Source organism: Cyclopterus lumpus, chromosome 8 (assembly GCF_009769545.1).
Source record: "Cyclopterus lumpus isolate fCycLum1 chromosome 8, fCycLum1.pri, whole genome shotgun sequence".
NCBI lineage: Eukaryota > Metazoa > Chordata > Actinopteri > Perciformes > Cyclopteridae > Cyclopterus > Cyclopterus lumpus.
This window is the reverse complement of record NC_046973.1, coordinates 16,865,782-16,876,654: the sequence shown is the minus strand read 5'-3', so window position 1 is coordinate 16,876,654 and position 10,873 is coordinate 16,865,782. Positions and strand designations below refer to the sequence as shown.

At 42.7% G+C, this 10,873-nt stretch overlaps 1 protein-coding gene across 1 annotated transcript; it reads right to left on the bottom strand.

Moving 5' to 3' along the window:
* Nucleotides 1-278: 278 nt before the first annotated feature.
* znf281a (zinc finger protein 281a) lies at nt 279-8,781 on the bottom strand. Its single transcript, XM_034540084.1, has 7 exons — nt 8,667-8,781; nt 6,510-6,963; nt 4,905-5,006; nt 4,441-4,567; nt 3,399-3,482; nt 3,180-3,298; nt 279-3,091 (listed from the first exon to the last, which is right to left on the bottom strand). Exons 2-7 carry the CDS (start codon nt 6,912-6,914, stop codon nt 1,493-1,495), a joined length of 2,436 nt encoding a protein of 811 aa, XP_034395975.1. The 5' UTR covers nt 6,915-6,963; nt 8,667-8,781; the 3' UTR covers nt 279-1,492.
* Nucleotides 8,782-10,873: the final 2,092 nt, after the last annotated feature.

The window sequence follows — 10,873 nt, the reverse complement described above, 5'->3', positions numbered from 1 at the left end:
GTAAAATATCTAAACGCATACACATTTTTGGTCAGCCACCTTTTTGCTCAGTATGCATATGGCTGCCTCTCAGCAACAGCTGAAGAAAATACTCGATCACTAACACATTTGTCATCAAATTCAATAAGAAAGCAACGCTTCTAAGTTGGGTAACCAGTCAAAACTAAATCTAGAGGTTTGAATTACATTTACATTATCCCAATTCAATGTTCTGTATTTTAAAAGCCCGCCGTCCCTCCCTCCCTCCCAATCTAAACCCTCCCTCAAAGTAAGGAGAAAGAGAAAACGTTAATGAAAAGTCCCACTCTCGCTTATCAACCCGCCCCTCCCACCGTCCCCATATAAACCATGCTACCCAAACGAAGGGTATCCACATCATACACCCAGAATATGTTCAACCCAGAGACCCCATCTGCATATGCCCGAACGACGACACGTCTGTCAAAAAGCCAGTCCATTCCTGATGTTTGAGCTTCCTTGATCCGACAGGGTACTTTACGCAATGTAAGAAAAAACGGCTCAAAGTGCTAACTGGATTCTTTTAAAGAAAAAAAAGAAAAAAGAAAAGAGAACTGAGGAAGAAGCAGAGGGCCGGACGAGGGGAAGGCCGTTCTATCGCTGAACCAACAGCAACCTCTATTGGCCAAAGAAAAGCCATAACATCACATTTACCCCAAACCAGCCCTCAGTCTTCCTCGACTTCAACTGGCAGTTCCCCAGAAGGCTTAAATCTGTTATTTTACATTAATATATATTCTTATAAATATATATAGATATATATATATATATATATATGGCCCTTATTGAAGAAAACATGAGTTTCACATTGACACGAAAGTACCATAATCTCTATATAGCCAAGTAGAAAGTGTTTTCAGTGCTCAAGTGAGCTGGCAGCAGTCTGTTTATGTCACACTCATTCAACACGTAATAAAACATAAGAAAAATCCTCTTTGAAGTCACAAACTTAAACTTCTGAAAAGAGCGCTCACCGCACCTCGTAGGCTTCTCCTTTTCCACTTTTTCCTGAGTAATACTTTAAACCTTGTAACAGACAACAGATAACTTTTTTTTTTTTTTTGCTATTTCAACTCTGGGCTATTCCCTGCCATCATCGTTATTTTCATACTTATTTTACAATTGTAAAGTTGATTGCTCAAACACCGTAGCTACACTTATTTAAAAAGTACTTTCAGTTCATGATTTATGACCAGACCTAATGCCACTAAAATGACAAGAACAAACAGTCAATACATATTTAACTTAAAAATAACAGATACTTTAAAAAAAATTGCATTTGCAGGAAGCCCTGTGGGCTTATTGTGGGGAGAGGAGTGGGCACAAAAAACAGGATCAGTATAATTACAACGATGTCACTTAGAAAAATAACAATAATAATAATAATAATAATAATAATAATAATAAAATAGGAGCACTAAAAAATAAAAATGAGAACATCCAATTTAACAAGTGTTCTCTCACTCTCAGGCTCTCATCTGTAGCTTTGGCTTGTTGTAGTTTTGGAACCTGTACTTACTGACTCATTGACATCAGATAACAAACTACTATACCCTGAGAATTCAGACACAGGAGTCCGTATCCTGTGATCCACCTCCCCGCTAGAGTCAGTGACATAAGACAGGCCACGGCCATCTGACTTGAATTGGGAGCCAAAGGCCTGGGCAAAGTTTTCTATCTGGTAGGAAGGCTTGGAAGAGTCCAGAGAGGCTAAATCCTGTGAGGAGGCCAGCGGGTAGACCACCGTACCATTCTTGATCGGCGCTTGGTCCTTCTGGGTGCTCAGGTCAGATGGGCTAATCTGGTACGAGGAAGGGGGAGTGGAGGAGTGTTGCTTCTCCATCTGGTCGGTGAGCTCCTGAGAAGGGGTGAGCTGCTGGTGTGTGGAGGCCTCAAGGCCGCTCAGGTGGAAGCTGTGCTGTGGTGAGGATCCCGTCAGCATTGCAAAGTGAGACTTTGGCACAGAGGAGGGCAACGAAGGCGAGGCCACCGACTGGCCAAACCCACACTCCATTGGGGACGTAGTGTAAATGTTCTTGTCAGCGTAGAGGGGATTTCCAGGGTGGGAACTGGTGAATGGTCCTGAGGCGGGAGGCCCGAGGCCCAGGGGGAAGCTGGCACTGTGGCTGGTGCGCTCCAAAGCCTGCAGCAGGAAGCGAGAGTATTCGTGCATCATGACCGTCTTGTCTCCAGATGGACCGGAGGTGTCGCCGTTGTGGCCGATGTCGGAGCAGTCTGCCGAGGCGTGGTGCAGCTCCACGTGGTGGTCACTGATGTCAAAGTGGACGTCGTGGTGCGAGCCGTCAGGTTTCTGGGTGTAGTGGTCGAGGAGGCTCTGCAACACCTCATCAGGGATCCCGGACTTGTCGAGGTTCAGAGGTACGTCACTGTCCATCACACTGGAGACGACACCCTGAATGACAGATTGCTGGGAAGACAAGTGACCAAGGCCAACATCGTACTCACTGCCGGTTCCTCCTGCCACCAGCGGCCCTGATGAGTTTGCATTGTTTGCTGCGTTAAGGTAGCGCCGTTTCTTGAGGAACTGCATGGCGTCGTCGTAGTTGCTGCTGGTGGGCCCCACTTTGGCCCCGTTACCATGCATGAGGCCGAGACTGTCCATGCCGTCGCTCTGCTCCAACGGGCCTGCTTTGCCCTGTGTCAGAACCACTTTATCCAGGCTCTTACGATTAGCCTTCTTGAATGCCATCTTTGGGGCCCGGCCGTGGTGGCCCTGCTGCATGCTGGGTCCTGGCTCAGTAGAGGACGATACCGTTTGATTCTCCATTGAGTAATCATGGATGCTGTAGCCTTCAGGTACAGCCCCATGCATATGCGGTACCCTAAACCCTCCTCCATCCCCCTTCTTCTTCTTGCGCTCCCCTCCCTCTCCAGAATTTTTGGACCGTCCCCTCTTTCTCCCAGTACTCCCAACATTTCCCTGAGTGATTCCATAGCTGCCATGTCCCATGTCTACACAACCCAGGTCCATCATCCCAGGATCCAGCCCCTTCTTTATGGCTTCTCCACAGGTTCGCTTGTGCTTGAGCAGTCGGTCTGTCCTAGAAAAATACTGAAAGGGAATAACACAAAATGTCATTTTTTTATTTTTTGATATATCGAGTATCACATTAGATCAGGATACGAAGCAGCTCACTGACCTGTTGGCAGGTCTCACATCTGTACGGCTTCTCTCCGCTGTGAGTCCTCTTATGCCTCTCCATGTGGTACTTCTGAATGAAACGCATGTTACACTGGTCACAGCTGAATGGCTTCTCTCCTGCAAACAGCAATGCTCAAGGTTATTTCTCATTAGGCGCACACAATTACTCACAAATTAAAATCTGATGCGATACGGATGGCTGTCTTTAAACACTCACCACTGTGGATTTTCTCGTGTCGCTGGAGAAGGTATTTCTGAATGAAACTCATGTTGCACTGATTGCATCTGAAGGGTCTTTCACCTGAAACAAAACCACAGACATTCATACGGTTACAATGTTGCATGCGCACGTCATTAACCTTCTGTAGAACGGTTCACTTATTCGTAAAACAACCCAAGCACTTGTACAATGTAATGCAATCCGAGCACTTCACCAAAAGCAGTATGTGTTGCATGTCATTGTGTCACAGCTAAACATTATGCAAATGGGAAAAGATGAGATGAAATAAACAAAAAGTCATTATAAAGCAGTTTTACAGGTAGTCACCAAGTTTCAAATATGTAGCTACTTGTTTAAAGGTTGCTTTGTTTCCAACTGTAAACATTACCATCATTGGTTTTCTTCTTCGAAATTCCTTAACTACAATGAGCTATTTATTATTTCCTTCTCTGAGCAATTCAATTACAGCTCACCTGAGAGCAACTGCCCCATACTCTCCTCCCGCAACAGCCAACAATAGCTTCATGTTTTAGATTTAAGACTCAGGTTTGAATGCCTGTGTTCATCTTCTGTGATATGAAAACCATGGACAAGAAGAGAGGCGGTTGTACCAGCAGTCATTTTGCTGAATTTGCCGACTTTCAGACACTCCGAGCTGAGAGCGTCGGAGCCGTGAACAAAAAGGAGCTGCGCTAATGCAGGTCGTGCTGCCCTCAGTTTCCATCGCAGTAATGTCATTTTGACAAGACTCTGTTACAGTGTGCAGCCTCTCATGCTGTTATCCTATCACGCAGCAAAAAAAACAGGGCAGCGATTTTAAGGAAAAGTCCTGAAAGTCTGTAATGCTAGAGGCAAGGGGTCATTACAACCTAAATATGATGCAAAAAGCTGCATTTACTTCAGAACTCTTATCAAGTACACTGAGAACTACCTAAAGAAAAAAGGTTTCTTCAGATGGCATAATAATGACATTAACGTTTTCTTTGTGTGCTATCAACAAAACGCATGCATCATCGGAGACATGCGGACGCTTCAATACCTGTGTGTATGAGAACGTGTCTGCGTAAGTGATAGGAGCTTCTGAAGGATGCAGCGCAGTGCTCACAGATGTGAGGCTTTGTTCCCGGCGACAGGCTGCCTCCATCTGCATCCAGCATCATTGATTGCTTTGGAACAATAGCAGAGAAACACAGGGGTCAGATTCAGTCAGCTGTCTTCTATATTTTTACCAATCCATTCAAAGGATAAGTTAATTATTGACAGACAAGTACACATTTCTTTGTGACATAACATTATTATATGGGAAAGGCTCCTTACTTTGATATTGTTGGACCAAAAGCAAGAATGTATTTGTGTTCATTTTGAATATTAAACAAACACATTAATATTCTGTTCTTTGTCTGCGTAAGTATTCGCTTATCCACAATTCTGGTGGTTCTTTGGCGTTAGACTTAAAATGGCAAAATACGAGAACATTCACGGATAAATAAATGAATGACAAACCTTTGCCTCGTTTCTCTTCTTTCTTGGTTTACCCTCCTGTCCATCACCATTTGACCTTCGGCCTTTTCTCCCAGTGGGCTCCTTTCCTAACTGACTCGGCAGCTGTGAATATGACAAAGGGAGAGGGCCGTGAGAGTGAGCCACGACACGGAAATTACTTGATTGAAGGTTAAGGGGCCTTCAGTCTTAAAACCATCATTCAAATAAATCCAATGTTTGTTCCTCATTCAAACAAAGAAAGCACTTGGACAATGTCTAGTGATTTTTTTGTTGGAAACTCATAGTGCAAGATGTGGTTTTCGTGGGCAAAATGATGCCGTAAATGCAAGGCTCAATATTAGTCTTTTATCCCCCATTTCTAAACAAATGAATAGAAACTGCACACCTTACATACTAAACTAATCATTGAGAAGTATAACTCTTCATTAAACAAGCTGTGGGGGTATTCCTTCCAGAAGGATGAAAATGGGCTCCTGATTCCCCCTTTATCTTTTCTGTTTACTCGCTCTATCCTTTCTTTCTAGTGAACATGCAGCATATCAACGCCATATGGAGACTGACTGGGGAAATGTGGGCCCACCTGCCGTTTCAAAATCGGCTCAATGTTTAGGATAAAAACTGGAGAAAGAAAAATCTGCTACTTACTCACAAAAAGAAGAATCAGTGTGAGAACAAGTGCAACAATTTGGGACCACGACTAAATATATGGACTGGTGGGCTTATTTCATCAACATAGCTCTTCCAAGAAAAAAAATTATAATCATGAGCCAGACTGAACAATATATGCGTTGAAATAATATCCTGAACATAAAAATGTCCTTGAGCGCTCAATTTTTTTTAATCAAATCTTGCACAATGAAAACAATAATTAATTTAGTTTTACAACAAACTTTCGTCTAGAGCCCTGATGACCTCGGATGCCTGGCTATTGTTAGAAGTGTGTGGTTGTGTGCATTTCTATTTGAATGAGCACAAAAGACGTCTGAAATCAAGTGTAAGCTCAATCAAGACAGCTGTGTCCTTGCCAGGACGTTTTCATTCATGCTTAGGCTGGATGACATCACCCTTCTACCCAGAAAGAGAAACAGAGGGAGGGGAGCGGGGGGGCTCATTTATATTTTGCATCTAAAGCCGTGGGTAGATTTATGTCACCATAAACTGTTTCACACATGCTCCTCCCCTAAACCCATCCGCTCACAAGCTCCTCCTCCTATTTTGGCTTTTGAAATATCAGCTGCTTCAAAACACAGTAGGGCTGTTTGTGAGACAAATTTACCTACAATTATTCAATTAAATAGGAAAAGCCTATAACAGGCCTATATCAAGACATTTCCACAACATAACTGAGAGCAGCCTGTTCAAAATACTCTCATCTATTTGGACGTCAGTATGGTCATGAACATAACATAATAGTCTAGTAGTTTATTCTCAGCCAAAGGAAAATATGCCAGTAATTTTATCAGACAACCCATAAACTTTCTTTGATAAATGAATTAGAAAGATATCTGGCGATTTATTTTCTGTCAATTGATTAATCGACTTAATTGATTATTTATTTTCAGCTCTAAACTCCAGCACAGTCATCTTCCAATCAGTTGTACTTACATTGCCCATGTTGAGGTCATGCACCAGCAGGCTCTGGTTGTTGCTGACTGTCACCTCCAGCAGCTCAGTGCTCTTCCCCAGCCCTCCGGGGTAAACCGGCAGGCGATAATCGTGCTCCGACAGCTTTTCCTGCTTGATACCCATGGTGTGAACATAGTCTCCTAGCCCCGCACACCCCATGCGGCCACCCTGGTAACCCATGCTGCAGTCAGGCGAGTCCCGCTCCTTCTTCAAGATCACTTCTTGAGGTGGAAGGTCCTGCATAACAGAGTGGGCGGCCAGCCGGGTGAAGCTGGTCACCGGAGGGAGGTGGCTGAACATTATCATGCCAGAGCCAAAATTGGAATCCATGCTCCCGTTGGAGCGCAAGTATTCATTGCCTAGTTTGTCTTGAATGATGTTCATGATGGATGCTGACGGGCAGGAAAACTATGGGTTGGCAATCAGTGTCATCCTGTGAGGGTAAAAAAAGAAAAGTAGAAGTCAACATTAAAACAGTAATAAGTCAGTTTTAGGACCCGTAACGAGCCATCAATCTGTGATGATACGCTCAAATAATAGACAGATAACAATTACAGAGTTGGTTAAGCTCAGTCTTCAGGAATCAGTGCCATGGCCGCTGATCTAACAACTGGGCGCTTACTCGGATTAAAACCGAAGGTTTATGGGTCAAGAAAAGGGCTGCAGTCTGGCACCATGACAAGTAGGAACAAGCGAAACAGACAAAACTGGGGGTATAGTGTACACAATTATCTCTGGTTGATTACAGTGTGTTTGTACAGTGTTTTACAGGGCAAAAAGGTCACTGGCTGCAATGCTAGACACAACATGAGATGAGGAATGAGAGGATTGAAGTAGTGTTAATCTGTTTGATGGGCCTGTCTGACCCAGTCATCCTATTTGCATCAGCTTAACTGCCAATGAGAGTGCACTGCCTGCATTAGAAAGACTGGTGTAATTACATAGTTGCTGCATAAACAAATGCATATTTTGTAATCGCTTTGAGCGTGATGTTGAATGCAGATATTTGAAAAGGTGTTGACAGGGAGTGTTATACGTTCCGAATTAAACGTGATTAGCTATAATGAATACAATTTATAAAGTTTGTCCATTTTTGGAAAGGTGTCTCTTTGAAGTATAATTTCACATTTTCCGGATTTTTCTCACAGAAGTTACACTATAATGTACACTAGATAATTGAATTCTCGACAGCGGTCTTTGGTCGCTCCGTGTACGACACATCCAGATCATGAGTGCTATCTGACTGCTGCCAAATGCCTTCAGCTCTGATGGTGAGCTAGCAGCAATAACCTGCTCAGCTAACACAAAGCCAACTTGTAACACACGAAACAAGACTTAAACCACTCGGGACGACTTCAGCTTTCTCAAATGTGTTAAAAGTAGATAAAACGTGTGTTGAGAGGACCCTTGGTCTGCGTTAATTTATTAAAAATTAAAATTAAACTAGCAAGCTTGTTCGCTACTGCTATGCAATTAACGTGAGCTACCAAGCTAACCATTTGGCTAACCACTCTTGTGGGGCCCTTCTTCTTTGTGATGCAGGATCAGGCAATAATTAATATGGCCATGCAATAACAGCAGCAGCCCTGCGCCTGATTAACGCCAATAGACGAGCCATTGCGAGCAGGAAAAAAACAGATATAAAGCGTGTGGAAAGTCGGAGCCTTTTTAGACGCGTGAATAAAGTTAGTTTTGTACTTTCTGATGAGTTTAAATTAAAGAATTAGTCGCAGATATATCCCTGCACACTGGCGTCACACAAGGCACACTTAACGTCAGGAGAAATGATCCAAGGACGAACGGCTGCTTTAGCGCCTGAGAAATAAGACAAACGCGACTAATTGTTTGTACTTGTTCTGACCCGTTTTCACCAAGTCGTTGAGGTCGTCTCCTGGACAGGGAGCCGGCTGGAGGCGATAGAGAGACAGCGCGAGCATGACCCATAACAACCGGCCCACACAACTCCGGCGAACAATGATGCTCGTCCGGGGCTAGCCGAGACGGCTAACTTAGCAGCTAACTAGCGGTAACGTTGACGCGAGTGCGCCGCGCTTTGTTGTCCGTCTCGTGCGAGGAGTTTCACCGCGGCGGCGACCGCCTCTGGCCCCAGAGTTGGACGTTGTGAATTTCTCTTACCGCTGCAGGACCATGACCTGCTATTTTGGCTCGTGTAGTTCACCCTCAGCTGTTCGTTTCAATGTCTAAAGCCACAACATTGTTCTCCCGCAGCTGCTGGGTTCTTCCATCTTGCCTCGGCGCAGAGGATTCTGGGTCCTGCAGGCGGACGCGTCCGAAAGAGAGAGAGAGAGAGAGAAAGAGAGACGATTACAAAAAAATTATTCACATTATTTTTTTTTGCTATTAATGGAATTCAAACAATGTTGTTTCAGGAAACCTGAAAAAAACAGATATTGAGTTATTTATAAAAAATATATTGTACAATTCACCCCCATTTGTATTGTGCTATTTCATAGTTGTGATGGGCAACAATTCCTTCCTTGTGTTTCAATCTGCAAAGTTTGGCGTGAAAGGTGTAAAATGGAGGGACAAGAAAGCCACAGCAAAAGCCTTAACGTGGCTTTCTCAGATTCTAAAAGAAGATAGTTTAATCAGATCCTTTAGTGAAGTGCCACACTTTCCACAATGTGTATTTTATCTTATATACACGTTTAATACTAGTTTAGTATAGTACTTGAGGAAATACTTAATTGCACCATCAAGCACATGTTACAGCACGTTTTGGGATATTTCAAAGAAATGGTAACTAAAGGTCGCTTACTTTTGTTAGTGCCTTTTTTTCATTTAGTGTTTATTTGACTAATGTTTATAAAGGAAAAATGACCTCAATCTTGTTGTTGTTTGTTCATTATCACCTCTAATGGCATTAAAATAATACAAATTCTTAAAATAATAATGGCTGAATTGTTCAAACCAGTCTCAGACCAGCCGTTCAGATGATCATGAGAGATGTATTCAGAAGTGAAGCTGGCTGTGTATACGTCTAAGAGCACATCACAGTCAGGCCTCACTGCCCCCACTCCTAATTGCATTTGCTAATGAACCAATTAATTCAGAAAGCCGCGCATAATTGAAATGCAGACAGTAGAGTAATGCAAAAAAGGTCAGTGAGTGCATTTTTGATGTCCCTGCTCCTTTTAATATCATCCATGGTGACAACCCATGCTGACAGTGATATCCTTAAAATCACTCTCATCTTGGAGTGTTTAAATATGTATGATGGTCGACTGATGAACGGAGTCTAGATGAAAGTCAGTGATTATGAGTGAAGTTCAAGGTTAATAATTTGCATCATCTTTGAATGCAAACCAACGAACAGATTTTCCATCAAGTTATACTTTACCATTGTTATATTGTTGATATTACTAAAGTACTATTTCGTCTTATGCAGCATCTGTTGGGTTTATTTGGAAATGTGAAGATTTGAACATCCTGAGGTACTTACAGTTAAAAAAAAAAAAAACTAATACAAGGTGGTATTTAATCGGCTCACTGCAGCATTTTTAGACTTTTCAGGATTCAGAGTTTACTCAACATTTCAATCAAGGCAGACCGAACATTGAAGCAACATTTTGATTTAGAAAAAAATTAATTTAACAAATAACATTTGAAACATGTCAACATTTGAAAAAAGTGTTTTGTTTGCGTGCAGCAAGCAGTTGCATATTTATACATCCGTGAGACACAGAGCAGCATTATCACTCATTTGGATATGGGTTTCTGCCACCTGATGGATGTTATTCTAATATTTACTTTTCTTGTTTTGGGTCTCCACCAACTCCACCAAGGGAAATATGTATATATATGTCTAAATGCGTCATTGTATTCACAAGCTGGCCGCTGTCTGTTTGCGGTTTGGTGCTGAACAAGAGGTGTGCAGTAAGTTTTTTAGAGTTTTGTCGCTGAAAACAGCTGCCTGCCGGGACCTAAAATAGCTCTTGAGCAGGGGAGTGAACCAACATTTAGCCAAGAGGAACAGTGGAGTCGAGTGATGCTTCTCCTTTGATTTGCACAAGTAGACATGCATTGTTGATATCAAAAAAATATGAATTATAGGGTTGCTTTCAGCATCTTTTTGTAGTTAGTTTATCATTCAGTTCGAACTTGAAATAAATCCTGTCGAGCTTGAGCATAAACACACAATAGCACACAGACCAACTGAGACAGAGACGTATACATCCTGGAAGTGTGGTACTTCAATGTCTGTTCTGAGTCTTGTGTGTCAATCCAAGGTGAAGAAATGGCATCACGTGGCTCATGCTTTCCATCACTCCCTTCTGGAAGCTGAGTGTTTGGGACATGGAGGTCAGAGAAAACTGTGACTC